The sequence below is a fragment of the Phasianus colchicus genome, chromosome 8 (genome assembly GCF_987193195.1).
Source record: "Phasianus colchicus chromosome 8, bPhaCol1.hap1.1, whole genome shotgun sequence".
Taxonomy (NCBI): Eukaryota; Metazoa; Chordata; class Aves; order Galliformes; family Phasianidae; genus Phasianus; species Phasianus colchicus.
In genome coordinates, this window is record NC_143443.1 from 12,353,201 (window position 1) to 12,366,802 (window position 13,602).

A 13,602-nucleotide genomic window follows, 5' to 3' on the forward strand; every position below is an offset into this window, starting at 1 on the left:
GGGCTGAAGAAGCAGCTGTCCCCACTGGTGGCTATGGCACAGCAATGTGTTCATGTGGTTCTCTGCTAGAAGGCTCACCATGTGCAGCCCCATCATGTGTGGGTTCAGAGGTACGCTGCAGGTCCCCCTTAGTCTGCATTACTGATTTTCTGCTTCAGTTGGAAGCAGCAAATTGCTGCCAAGGCCGAGATTTGTTGCTGCTCTGAAATGGAGGGTGAGACTGTGTGAAGGGACCATTTAGAAGGGAGTCACAAATCATCCTAGCAATATTCCATTCCTCAGATTTATTTCTTCTGGTGACTGACATTTCAGTGATGAATGGGTGTTTGATGGGCTGGGGGTTTTGTGATTTTTCTAAATGGCTTCATGGCTGCTTTTCTGCTTTGGGGATATATGTGTGTGTGCATCCGTGCTAGACAGAATAAATGAAATTTTTCCTGGGAAGGTAAGTGTAAGTGGAAAGACATTTTTCATGTTATCTAACCATATGTAATGAAAAAGAAATGAAAAAGCCCCCTACTTGCATCACTATGCTCTCCTGGTTTTGCTGATTCACTTCTGCATTATGACCACAGTGGCAATTTCCTGCTGTCACTTCTTTGCTCGGCAGCCCCTGTTGCATGTTCTTGTTTTTATAAAACAAGAGCTGGGAAATGAAATTAATTAGCTGGTGCATTCTGGAAAAGCAGTGGGTGTTTTTGTTAGTGTGAGATGGATGTGGGGAGTAGTGGAAGGGGAGATTAGTTTCTCTGCTTGCTTTTGTTACTGTACACATAATTTGGTTCTTCCTGACAAATTCATACAAAGCAGCCTTTCTGCTTCACAGCTTTTTGTTAAATCATTTGGAGGAGCCATAAGGAGGAAACACTGCTCTGCATGGCCATGTGAACGGCACGGTGTCTGGTTTGTCCTGCAAGCAGGGTAGTGGCTCTGCTATCTGCCGCTGCCCTGAGCCATCTCTCCTCCAGCAGAGAGGGAATGGCTTCTAGGCAGAGAACTAAATCATTTCTCAAAGTTTTCTCTCTCCCCGGTTTACATTCTGCTTCCATCTGTCGTCTTTGTCAGCTTTACACCTCAGACGTGAAATCAAAGGCCAAACTCACATAAGAGCCAAGGGATTTGTTCTTCTATTTAATTTAATCACCCATGCCACGGAGCAGAAACAGCCACACTGCAGAAGCAGGCACTCAGCGTGTGGAAGGCACCACACCAATGCTCCTGAGGGCCCCTGGGCACTGCTGAGTGTGGTTCCAAGTCCAAGCAGTGTCAGTGCTGCCTGCCACATTTGGTTGGCATTCTGGCTGGTGTCACTGCATTATCATATGAAATGAAAATCAGAATGGTAGATGTTCAGGAAGAGCCACCCGGTACCTGCCGTCCCAGGCTGTGTTTGTGTCCTCTGTGGAGACGCAGAGATTGCTGTTTGGAGGCACTGCTGCTGGAAGAGAGCACGCTGACCTACCAGCTCAAACATCTGTAGGAGCTGAAGTAATCCTGCCAAAGCACGAAGCCAACAGGAAGCCTCCAGGTAAGCATATTATCTTTGTCCTGTTCAGAATAGAAACAAAGATGACCCAAGCTTTGGGTACTGAGCTGCAGAGTCCCATGTTCCAGTGGCTGCACACTGCTGAGGAGCAGGAGCAGCATGGAGCCATTATTTGTTCAGCTGCAGACACTTTACTATAGTTCATGCATCATTGCTGTCCTTGAGTCACTGCCGCTACTTGAAGTTTTGAGTTTTCCTGTTGAGCTGCTCATGGCTTTTTTCATATTCTCACAGCTTACCTTTGTAGTGAAAAATGTGCTGCTTCAGTACTGCCTCACCAGCAGCAGTCTGAGTTGTTTTGGTATGAATAGCAGTTTGAAAGCATGGAAGAATTATTTATGTTAGGGGTGTCTCCAAAGTGTCAGTGTGTGGACAGAGATTCTGTTCAGAACCCTTGGAATCCTCCAGTGTATGTCATTATCTGTCATCAGTTGCTTGCCCTGGCTTTAATCTGTTATCGGGCTACTGAGCTTAGACAAGATATATTTTTTAAATTGTGTTATTTAATCATAAGTGTGCTAACATTTAGAACTGGCAACAGGCATGATTTCACCAATGAAATGCAACGTTTGGGAAGTGTTTGGAATGAGAAATATTTCCTTCCCGTCCCTAGCCAAAAAAAAAAGTGTTTTTTAGATGGCAAATTAATGTGTCCAGCCTCATGCTCTGATAGACAAATGCTGCAGTGAAACCTGGCAGTGCAGTATTCGCTCTCCACTGGCATTAGCACAGCCAGGAAAGGATGTCGTTGCAACTGACATTGCAACTATAAATGAAGGTCCTCCTCTCTGGAAGACATCTCAGTGCACCTTGTACTATCACTTCCAATTCCCTGTTTTTGTACCTTGGACTTTTGTTGTTGCAGGCTATTTGGGGCCAGATGATTCTCATTACTGTTCACTATGAAGCAAAGATGACTAGCAAGAATAGGAATACAGGGCTTAAATAATTTATAGCTCTACACACCCATTTAAACACAAACTAGAAGAAAGGTAATGAGAACAGACTCTTTCTATTCTTGTTATATTACCTTCTGTAGCCTTAACTTTCCTGTGACATCTGGAAGTACATAGCCATAAATATGTTTGCAGGAAACTGAAGAATTTTTGTGTCATGGCATGCACACCCAATAGCAAATTCCTTTCAGCAAGAAACACAGTTGAAAAATGTCTGCAAACGTTATATGTTGATGAAATTCTGCATACCACCTTAAATTCTCATTTTACACACAATAAAAGCTCCCAGTAGCAGATGGAAGTATTAACCATGTTTTAAAGAATGCCTTCTGAGACGACTGATCGCTCTCAGCTGGCAGTGTCTCTGCCCCCACCAAGATAGCAAGTAAGCCCTGCCATCTGACAGATAAGCCTCCAGGGCTTGGAAAATCTTATCCAAGGCAACTGTGAGCCTTGTGTGTCCTTTGTGTGAAAGATGGAGATGAGTACTCAGCCATTTAGTGTTAACAGAGATCCAGAAGGAAAAGCTTGCTAGAAGATACAGGAAGAAAATAATTAAACAGATACAGTCTGGATGTCGCTGAAAAATAAAAGCAGCTTCCTCTCCTGAGAATGTGTGAGAGTGCTGTAGGTGTGTAAGAGTAGCTGTGGATTAGTGCTCTGCACATCTGAGATGGGATGGGCTTTGGTCCTCTTCTGCCCATGTACGAAGTGCACCAGTATCACAAACATGCCGAGTCTGCCTCACGTTACCAAACCCCTGGGTGTTTTACATTGTTTCATCAAGTATTAAATAAGCAGGGTAGTCAGAGTGTGTAATGATAGAATAGAAAATGTGAGGGGTGTGTGTGAGCATCACACTTAGAGCAAATCACTCCTCTCCTTCAGTCTCCAGAGATGGAAAAACGTAAATAGTGTGGCGACAGGCTGAGATTGTCAGAGGCTGCAGAAGCCTAATGCCTTGCACTGCAAATGAGAAAGTTAAGGGGCAGGGGAAGCTAGCAGAGTGGCAAACAAACAAGTAAAGCCCCTTGTTTATAACCAGCACTGTATCCTGCTTGCCTTTCCAGATCAGTCTGCAGAGAAAATTGGCATCAGATCATTCTGATAGAGCTGGAAAGGGATAGGGCAGTGTAACTGCAGCTGCGGAGGACAGCAGGCATCTCTGCCCTACTGCACAGGCCGCCTCCCCTTTTGCAGTCTTCTGTCCCAAAGCTGCAGCCGATGCGTGTTGCTTGGCCAAGGTCCCCGTGTCTCGTGTGTGGCCAGAGGGCTGCTGGAAGTCACTGAGATGAAGTGCCGTGTGTGAGAGGGAGCGATGGCAGTGGCTCGTGGAGGCCAGGAGGATCTGTTCTGCTTCATAGCTCATCTCGCTCTTCCTCACTGCAAATGCAGGCGCTCCGCTGGCTGTTCATGAAGGGCCGGCAGCCCAGGGTCCAGACTGCATTGAACACTGTGTCTGCGACGGACTCGCAGGCTGTGGGGAAGGAAGAGGTCAGGCACATCAGGAGTGGGCTCTGCAGGACGTTGGCAGGCTGAGCCCTGCGCTGAGTCCTGTGGTATTGCAGTTGGGAGCATGGACTGTTTACTGTTTCTCTTTGGGTATTGTATTTGTACAAATCCAGAAGTTACCTTCAGCAAAACTGGGGACTCTTCCTAGTGTGGCACCAACTTCCCTCCCTGCGAGCCACATCTCTCAGGCTTTTCTGCTTGGCGGATCACTTGCAGCACTGCAACTAGCGCTGTGTACCAGCAGATTTCCTACTGGACATTGGCAGCACTGTTTCTCCCAGCTGCCTTTCCTTACAGCTGTTTATAGCCACTGTGAACTAATCTTTGCAGGTATTTGGAAGGTACAGTGCCAGCATGTTGTGCCTGCAACAGTGTGCCTGACTGCTAGCCCCTTTCTTTCCCCTAAAACAGCCCTTGTCAGATCAACAGGTTAATATAAGGTCTTTTAAGGTTGTGGCTCAGTGGTGCTATCTATAGTGCCATTGTCATATCTTATCTGTGAACCAGAGCCAGTTCCTGGTTCTCCAACTCATTGGCCCTTGGCCATGTACAGGTTTGAGCGTGTGGCTTGCAGGCTCTGGAAGACTTTTTGGTCTTCCATGGAGGCTTCTGAACTCTCAGGGAGGGCATCCAAGGATTAAAAGAATTGCTTCTAGGGGTTTTTGGTTTCCTTTTTCTCCTTTCCACACATCTTTCCTAGCATGTCCAGATGTTAAATAACTTCAGATCTCCATCCCTGGTGCAGGAGCTTGTGTTCTCCCTCAGCTCTGACCCATCTTTGACACTACTGGGCAGACACCCTGCTCCCTCCTGCAGGTTTCTACTTTGGCAAAGAGGTGTCTCCCTGTGCACACCCTCCCTTCCCTGCCACCAGTTGTTCTCTGCTTGGGAGATGTGAGCTGGGGAGCCTACCTTCCACCTTGGAGACAAAGCCAAGGCTGCGCTTGAGATCAGAGCAGATGGAATGGAGGCACCAGCGGAACTTGGCATCGCAGCGGTATTTGTTGGCCCCACAGGTGTCATAACAAACGTCCAGCTGGTTGCAGCACTTGGTCATGGCAGGGATACCCAAATCTAGCTGGGAAAAGAAAGAAAAGGAGCACCTCTTGGCTGCTTCCTCGCCTCAAAATCACACAGCCACAAGTGGCTGAGAATTTACAGTGCCCGACTGGCTCTGTGCCTCCAGACCAGAGATACAGCAGTCTCCATTTCTCTTTCCTTCTTTTTGCACAGCCTGTTTCTTGGCCTAGTAAATCATCTATAAGGGTTATCAATGCCTTGCTTCTTACAGATGTGTTTATGGGACCAAGGACAAATACAGCTCACTTGGAGGAAAGGTGCAGCTTAGCTAATAACTGTGGGTTGGTGGGGCAAGTCTGTCTCCTAGAGGGATGGGACTTATTAGCTGGTTAGAAATTCTTCCTCTTTTCAGCCTTCCTCATGCAATATTTATTTAGGAGATGTGTTTTTTCTTCATTGCGCTCCGTGCTCATGATTGCCTGCATAAGGAAGTGGTACCACAGAAATGCCCACAAGATTTGCAATGAAATGTGGTTTAAGAAACTAATCTAACTTGAAAAATGGGCTTTAAAGGGAAGGTTTTTCAGAGCAGGAATCTGTCTAATTGCTGCTTCATGGGCAGCAGTAATGCACTGGTTGAATAGTAATTCCTGCTCTAAGAGCCTTCTGGGAGAGCTCTTCCAGGTGATTCCAGTATTATTTCATTAATTGCCTTTAAAATGGTGAGAAGGTGCAGTATTAAAGCCTACAGGTTTATTTCAGTGCTCAAGAGAGGCAAAAGGCATGGGAGGGACAAAGGGCCAGGCGAGGATCATACATTCAGCCATTGCTGTTTGTGCATTATGTTAATGCACAATTAGCATAGGCCCTGAGCTGCCCAGTGTTGGGTGTTTTCTGTCCTAAAGGCAGAGAATTGATAATATCACTTTTTTCCTTTTTTTTTTTTTTTTCTTTCCTCACTGATGCTCTGCTTAGCCAGCCCTTTTCTTCTTCTAGTGCTAATCTGCTCAGGAATTTTTCAGTACCTACAGAGCAACAGGTCAGGCCTTCATAAGCCTAACTTCTGCCTACATGATTCCTGCTTCTCTTCCATTAATAGCTGAGGTTTAGTGCTTCCGTGACTGACAATAAAAGAGGCTATGCTTGGGCTGACACCTTCTCCTTGCCTGTTCTCAGCAGCCAGCCTTGTCTCCTGGCAGTCCTGGCAGACAGCTTGTCCCCAGCACAACCTACTGGTACTCCCTTCTCCAGAGCTGGGAGGAGAAGCATCACACTGGCAGCATGCAGCTAAGTATTGTCCCTCCCCCACATCATTAGCTGCTTAGAGATGGTTAGCTGTGAGTAGAGAATTTCATTAGTTAGGAGCAGTACATACACTTTGGGGTACCTTGAGCCCCAGAAAATAGGAGCTGCAGCCATTTGGTTCTTGGGGCTTGTAGTGAGGTCGTGGCATCGGAGCCTTCCCTGAGGAAGAAAGGAAAAATGTGAAGAACACTGATCTTTCCAAGGGCTGTATCAAAGAGCTCTGGGACTCTCCCCAGCTCTTAGCCATGGGTGAGTCCCTCTTCACAGCGTAGGGTTTTGCTGAGCAGAACCTCCGTGCTGCAGCTGGAGCTATCCAGCTGCATTCTTCATTCCTCCAGAATACTCCTCTCCATCCCCAGTGTCCTTGGGGTCAGGGAGCTACGGATCAATGCAGAGCCATTCCTGGCTGATCTTGGACCCTGTGTTTGGTGATGTGCTGTTCTTTTAAGCTCCATTTCCTCTGTTTTCTTCTTGTCAGCACTGATAACCATTTCAGATACTTTTCCCTTTTTTTTCTTCCGCGGTACCTGAATTACCTGCCATTAATACAGCCGTAAGTCTGTTGTGTTCTTGGAAAGGCCTCACAGCAGAATGCTTTAGAAGGTCATATGTGGGAGCACTCCCAGCACCTTCTAAATTAAAAACTGCCTGAGTGGTTTTGTTTAAACAACAGGCTTGCGACAAATAGCAAACCAAAACATTGTCTGGCTGTGGGATGTCAATAGGCAGCTTTCTCCAGCCCTACACAAATGCAGTAGGCTTCAGGGATTTAGCTGTCTGCAGGCTGAGATAAAGCTCTCCTGCTGGCATTCTCAGCAGGCAGTGGCATTTGAGTGGGGAAGTATTTCTCAGTGCTATTGTGTCCCAGTTTTGTCCCCTTCAAATAGGCCATATCTGGTTCCTGCTCCAGATAGTTTTCTAGTGCAGAAAGCATTGTTGTTCTGAGCAGGTAGAACTGAATTAAGAGTAGTGAAAGAACATCAATCAGCTGGTCACAGCACACTGCCATTACAAGATTGCCTTTGCACCAGCACATAACTTAAGTCCATTGAGGTATGTGCTGGCACAAGGTAATTTCTGAGTTTGAAACACATTACACTATTTTGGTGGTTATGCTACAGAGAGAAGTGATTGTGTCTATAGATGGGCTGAATCTTATAACTCAAAACTCGCAGGCAGTACAGTGAGAGGAGGACTGCTCCCTGGATGCATTTCACAGCCCAAGTACAGTTTTGGAAGGGACCAAGAGCTGGGACTCAGAGTTCAACCCAAGCTGAGGAAGGAAGCAGAGGCAAGTTCACAGTTCAAGGTGGATTTTGCAGGATGAGAACAAATTTTAATGACTTGCTTGTAATATTGGCAGTAAGTTATGGTCCTGCAGCACACTGTCAGTTATGGGGTAAGAAGGCAGAGCAGGAGTGGGGCTATTTTTGGATATGGAAATAACTGTTTCCAGAGAAAATCTTCAATAAGCTTAAGCTGCAGCTATTGTGATGTCTTACACAGGTGGCTGAAGTGAAAAAATCTGGTGAGTACTGTGGAATCAACACAAGTGCTCAAGATGAGCCTGTGTAGGAAAGCCACCTCCTCCTCTCTGACAAATTGAGCTTAATCATTTGTCAAGTGCACCTTTCTGAACTCCTTCTCAGCTAGATAAAGTCCAAGACACCACGCTTAACCTTTGTCCCACAGCTTGTTTTGTAGCTCAGGAAAACAAAAACAAAAGCAAGGCACCATTTACAAGTGATCCTCATTCTACACACAGCAACTCTGTGATTGATATCACTTATGCTTGCCTCTCCTATAGGCACGTCTGTGACGGGGAGGGGACGAGGTGAGTCCTGCCAGCTGTATTTCATCACTTGCCACACAGCCCAGCTGAGAAAGCTTCTTCTGTAGAGGATATATTTCAGGGCACGGCCTCATTGGCATCACAGAGAACTGAGGTTGAGCTGCTAATGGAAAGTGAGTTTCCCTGATGCATTTTAATATCTCCAGGCTGCCGTAGCTGTACCAAGGGACTGGAGAACAGCCAGCTGGCTAGAGGAGATCTCTGGCCCATGCAGGAGATCTCAGGCACTGCAGTGCTGGTACAGTGGGGCAGGGGAAGGGAATAATTTTCTGGGTGAATAGATGGTCCTGGGGTCCCACACTGTGACCTTCCAAGTCGTCCTGCCTGCCTAGACAGCTGGGAGAAGATATGCAGGGATTTACTCCCTGTTCAGGACACTGTTCCCCCCAGGATGCTTAGAGAGGTTTCACAGTAAGGGGGAGATATTTTCCAGCAAATACTTGTATAAGCAAAATTTCCTGATTTAAGGGAGTAATCTGTCATGTTGTTTGTTTTCTGACCTCACCAGGTGCTGATAAATCCAATCTAGCAGCCAGAACAGCCAGTGCTTTGTGCTCGGCTGAAGATGGATGTGTCAATTACAGGTGAGTCCTGACCTTTATCATGGCAAAATAAGCAATTATCAGTATCCCTTGTCTGAAATGAAAGAGTCGAATGCATCAATTTTGTTCCTTGGCTGGGGAAAGAGCAGTCAGGCCCTGATTCAGCAGCAAGGCAATACTGGTTGGCATTCTTTCTTCAAGGCACAGGCATTTAGTCTCTCTGGTTTGGGATCCACCCTGCATCCCCTCTGACTGCTTGAGCTAGAGTCCAGCACGGGCAAGTAGTCCTGGGGGGGCCAGAAGGACCCATGGAAGCATGTGAGCAGTGTTTGAGAATTGCTCCATCTGCCAGTGCTTAATAGTTGTTCAGGAGAGGACAAAAACAGTGCTAAAGAAGTGCTTGTTGTTTTCCTTTCAAGGTAAAGTGTTTCTCTGATACGAAGCAGGATGTTCCAGAGGAACAGGCAGGCCTTTGCACAGGATGGGGGTAGTGGGGCTGGGACAGGGAAAGCCATGGCCTGAGAGCAATGACTTCTCTGGAACTTTACAGTGGTGAGTCATGAGCCTCCCTGAAGCGAGCTTTATCACCCATCCTCCCTTCCTTGGCCTCAGCACACTATAGCATCTGTATTTCCTCCCAATGCCCTCCCCACTGTGGACTGAGGAGATGTTTCCATTGGGCTAGGGAACACAGTGTGCAGCCCACTTCCTAGAAGAAGTGTGTGGACAGAAACTGAGCTAGGAGGATCTCTCCAAAGCATAGAGGCCATGTCTGTAAACTGGAGTGCTCAAGGCAAGAAGGAATGGAAACATCTCAGTGCTCACAGGCACCTTGCTCAGGCAGTCACTAGGGATGTGGGATGAAACTGGGAGGAAAGTGGCTGGTGGGCATCTCTGGACGGGCAGGAAACAGAGGGCTGGGCTTTCTCCCAGGACAGACACAGGAAGCTGGCAGCAGGATGCAGTTCCCAAATGGCAAGTTGGATGTTAAGAAAAACTTATCCCATAGAGTGGGAGTGCATTGGAACAGGGTGCTCAGGGGGCTGGTGGGGTCACCATCCTTGGAGGTATCCCAGAGCCACAGAGATGAGGCACTGAGGAACGTGGGCAGGTGGGGGTGTGCTGAGTGAGTTGAGAGGGCTCTTTCAACCTGAATGATTTCATGACTCTATGAAGTTGGTTGGTATCCTGCTGATGGCTACTGCTGCCTGGGCCCATCCAGTGCTCTGTGTCCACCCCAGGGAGGTGCCACAGCCCCGTGGCTCTGTCACCTGCACACCTCCAGGCTGCCTTTGCCTGTTGTCCCTGATCTGCCACCTTCTTTGTCTGCCCCCACAACAAATCAAACTCTTCCTTTTTGGTAAATCTCTCAAAGTCCAAGGCGAGCAGCACTGCCTCGTTCCGCCTTGAGTACTAAAGGTTCCTCCATGGTGACATGGGTCCCGTTTACTTTCCTGTTATCTCCCCTCCTCCAACCCTTTCTATTAGCCAACCTGCAGCTGCTGAATAACCCACTCCGAAGGTTGCTGAGATTACAGCTACCAGTGGCACCACCAATCCCTCCTGCGTCAGGGCTGCTCTTCCTCCCTAGCAGGCCTGGTAGCTGGCAGCCTGGCTGCTTGCATACTCTTCCTACATCCTCTCGTTCTGTTGTGCCTGGTGCAGAGCAGGCTGCTCTCATTTAGAGGGATGAGGGGGTGAGGGTTCCCTGTGCTGGAACCAGCAGCGCAGCCATGACTCATGCCGTGACCCGTCTGTGCTGAGCAGGGCAGGGGTTTGGTTACGGGTTCAAGAGGCTGTGGTCTCAGGGAAGGAGAGCTGTGTGAGTGTCAGGGAATGAAGGAGCAGGGAGAGAAGGACTGTATGGGGACATGAGGTAGCAGTGTGTCTCTGAGGGTTCCATGAGCATCAGATTAGGAAAGTAGTAGAACATATCTGCCACTGGCATAGAGCAATGTGTGCAATGTGTAGCCAGGCTGACTTTGCTGATGGCCTTCCTGCCCACCCCAAGGGCTCCTGTGCAGAACAGACGGACAATGCAATGCCTATTAGAGCAATTGAAGCTGTCCCCAGCCCCTGACACTGTGCTCTGCCCCATGTCCCCAGTGTGGCACACCCCTCACTTACCGTATCGACACCTGTATTGGCAAACACCATTTTTCCCCCCGAGCAGTTCCAAGAAGGAGTCAAAGTAGCTGTTAACTGTCTCGAAGCTGTCCCGGATGGCCCCGATACCCCACTCTGGAAAGTAGGATTCTGTGTAGGAGGTTTGGGCGGTGTTCTCCTGCGTGGTTTCCTCCGTGCCGTGCCCCAGGCACAGGGTCAGGCACAGAATCGCTGCCTCCAGGAGCAGCCGCATCCTGCAGCCCGGCCGCGGGCCCCGCGCCCTCGTGCACGTCGACGTGTGGATGTGTGGGCAGGGAGCAGTGGGAGCGAGCTGCGTGCGTGGGAGGAGGTGAGCACCCTGCTGCCCCGGACTTTAAACACTGCTGAGGGACCGGGATGAGGTCACAGCAATCAGAGTGCAAAGTGCACCACGGGGTTTGGACTTATAGAGGAATACCAGGTTTGCATTTGCACAATCCCACTGGAACCAGCTCAGTTATCACAGCACCAGGGGATTGGCTGCTGTGCCAGGGTCCCCCAAAAAGGCCTTTCCTGGAGGCTGAGCAGGGGCTGCTTGTCTACGAGGAAGCCTTTCGTTGCCCACCATGCCCTGCTGCTGCCTGCGGGGTGGGGAGTGTCTGCCTCCAACCTTCCCTGCACCACAATACTACTCCCATGCTGATCCCGAATGCTGGGGCCTGTGGGGCACATGTGGCCATGGGGGAGTTCGAAGTTACTCATTAAAAGAAAACAACCGAACAAACCAACAGCAACAGACAGTGCAAACCACTGATAAAGAGAAGAGAAATGGCTCCGCTTGGGAAGCTCTGGATGTGTCCTGCTCAGACACAGCCTCTCTGCAGACTGTTCTGCACTGCAGGCACCAGCAACTGCTCCAGTGGCCACTTCTTTTCCAGCACTGCACTGCCAGAGGCTGTCTGGAGTGAAGGGGAGCCAGGCTGTTGGCTTTTCAGATGTATAGCAAATGTAAGTGCAAATCCTGACATGTTGTTTTTCAGGAGGCTCGGCCCCATGTCATGTTTACTGCCCAAGCGCCAGAGCCCTCCAGCACCCTGCCCAGGCCTTTTCCTGCCCTGTGCTCCAGCTACGGGATAAGGAGTGACCATCGCTGTGTCTGGGCTGCCAGTACAGGTCAGTGGAGGGAAGAGCAGGCAGCTGTCCTGTCCCTTTCTGAGCAGTGCAGAGCTGGAGCCAGCTGCTGCCTTCTGGGGCCCGTTCCCAGGCACTCGGGCAGGCAGTGCAGGAGACCCAGGCCTGTCCTCTGCTCAGGCTGTGCTGGGGACGTGGTGGTTGTGCAGGAAATGGGCAGCTGTTGCTGGGATTTGTTGTTAGGCAGCCCCAGTAAAGCCATCCAGGTGGCTGTGCCTGGTGCACAGCTTTGTCACCTCATAGTCCCTGAGGTGATCCATGAGCCACCCAGTGCAGACAAGCAAGGGAAGAACGCTGGCAGGGCGGCAAGGGATGCACAATGCAGCGCCTGGTGCGTGAGCTGTGTGCACTGTGCTGTGCAGGACGTGCAGGCTGGAGGCTCTGGGCAGCGGGCGTGAAGCCAGCGCCACTTGCAAAATCAATCAGGATCTTTTAGGAAAGTTGGACAGGGCTGGGGAGCAGCTGGCAGTGTGCAGGGTCAGGGAAAGAAGCTTCCCTGCTGGTTTGTTGCTTGCGCCGAAGCAAAGGCCTGTGAATGAAAAAGCAGCCCTGAGCTGCTGCTCCAGAACGTGGCGGTCGCTCTGCCCTGCATGGGGTGAGCCGCCTTCCCTCCCTCCTCCAAACGTGGCTGCAGATGCCCCCTGTCTCTGCCAGCTTCTCTCTCCACATGAGGGAGGTCTGGGTGGTGGTGAACTCCGACAGCTGGGTTCTGAACCTCGTCCTGACCTCAGGATGAGCAGCTCCAAACGCCATGCATTCATTTCTAACATTGTAATGCTCAAATATAGAGCAGCCCGGGGCGGGGATGAGTCACTGCTCCTAATGGCACAGTCAGTGCTGGCGGTGCTGCAGCTTGGTGGTGGGGAGCGCTGAGTGGGCAAGGGCCCGTGGGTGGGCTTGGCCAGGGCCTTCCCTTAGTGCTCTGCTGGGGTTGTGATGAAGCATGGGGGGACTGCACCCTTTGGGGGTGAGGTGTTGAAGCACAGCTTGAGGCAGGGGAGCTGTCAGCCCGTGGTTAAAGTTCGTGCTTTAATGGTGGCTGGGTCAAAGCCTGACTTGGGAGCCAGATGAGTCATTGGTTATCCATGCAGCTGCATGATGAAACACCTGCGTCCCTCGAGGGGCAGCCCTGAGTTCCAGCCTGCAGGATGGGTGGTAGGCTCTGCCCCTGTCCCAGCACCCCTGCTGGGTGGGTGGTGTCGCCCCATCATGGCCATGCTGCCAGCACTGGGCAGGGGTAGGGCAACACCTCAGTCCTTGGGCTGCATAAAGAAGCGAGGGCAGTCCCCGGGTTTCAGCCAAGGGTTCTGTCAGCAGCACAAGGCTCCACTCCGCAGAAGGGCTTGTTACCAGCCCTTGCTACGTTTTAGTTATTTACTCATTGATTTTCCCCAGGTTCCTGATGACTGCAAATTAAGTGCAAGCTCCAAAGCTCCACTGTTTTTAGAGAAACACAGGGACAGCTGAGGAGTATGAACTGCAGGAAAAGTCCCAGTATGGAAGCGATCAGCCTGAGCATCCTACGTGTCAGTGCTGTCTCCTGGCATGCTGGTGGTAGGTGGATGGTTGGACTAGATGATCTTAGAGGTCTTT

The 13,602-nt window shown here is 49.8% G+C and overlaps 1 protein-coding gene and 1 long non-coding RNA gene across 4 annotated transcripts; one reads left to right on the forward strand and one right to left on the reverse strand.

The window, feature by feature from the left end:
* Positions 1–1,872: 1,872 nt before the first annotated feature.
* Positions 1,873–11,229, reverse strand: PLA2G12B (phospholipase A2 group XIIB). Of its 3 annotated transcripts, none has more exons than XM_090144968.1 (4): positions 10,861–11,229; positions 6,422–6,498; positions 4,927–5,092; positions 1,877–3,979 (listed from the first exon to the last, which is right to left on the reverse strand). In XM_090144968.1, exons 1-4 carry the CDS (start codon positions 11,090–11,092, stop codon positions 3,861–3,863), a joined length of 594 nt encoding a protein of 197 aa, XP_090001094.1. In that variant the 5' UTR covers positions 11,093–11,229; the 3' UTR covers positions 1,877–3,860. The 3 variants fall into 3 exon arrangements, with proteins under 3 accessions (XP_090001095.1, XP_090001094.1, XP_031458820.1); XM_031602960.2 differs by having other exon boundaries at positions 1,879–3,979; positions 6,410–6,498; positions 10,861–11,227; XM_090144969.1 differs by lacking the exon at positions 6,422–6,498 and having other exon boundaries at positions 1,873–3,979; positions 10,861–11,025.
* LOC149917024 (uncharacterized) lies at positions 8,235–13,588 on the forward strand. Its single transcript, XR_016468756.1, has 4 exons — positions 8,235–8,304; positions 8,700–8,775; positions 11,859–11,991; positions 13,405–13,588. It is a non-coding gene; the product is annotated as an uncharacterized LOC149917024 (long non-coding RNA).
* The last annotated feature ends 14 nt before the right edge of the window (positions 13,589–13,602 follow it).

Bases quoted from the DNA above. Each gene is read 5' to 3' on its own strand.
- PLA2G12B (XM_031602960.2), bottom strand. From the start codon at position 11,092: ATGCGGCTGCTCCTGGAGGCAGCGATTCTGTGCCTGACCCTGTGCCTG. The intron at 5,093-6,409 runs GTATGTACTGCT...TTCTTTTCCCAG, and splicing joins GGCTCAAGGTACCCCAAAGT to CTAGATTTGGGTATCCCTGC. The intron at 3,980-4,926 runs GTAGGCTCCCCA...CCTTCCCCACAG, and splicing joins CTTTGTCTCCAAGGTGGAAG to CCTGCGAGTCCGTCGCAGAC.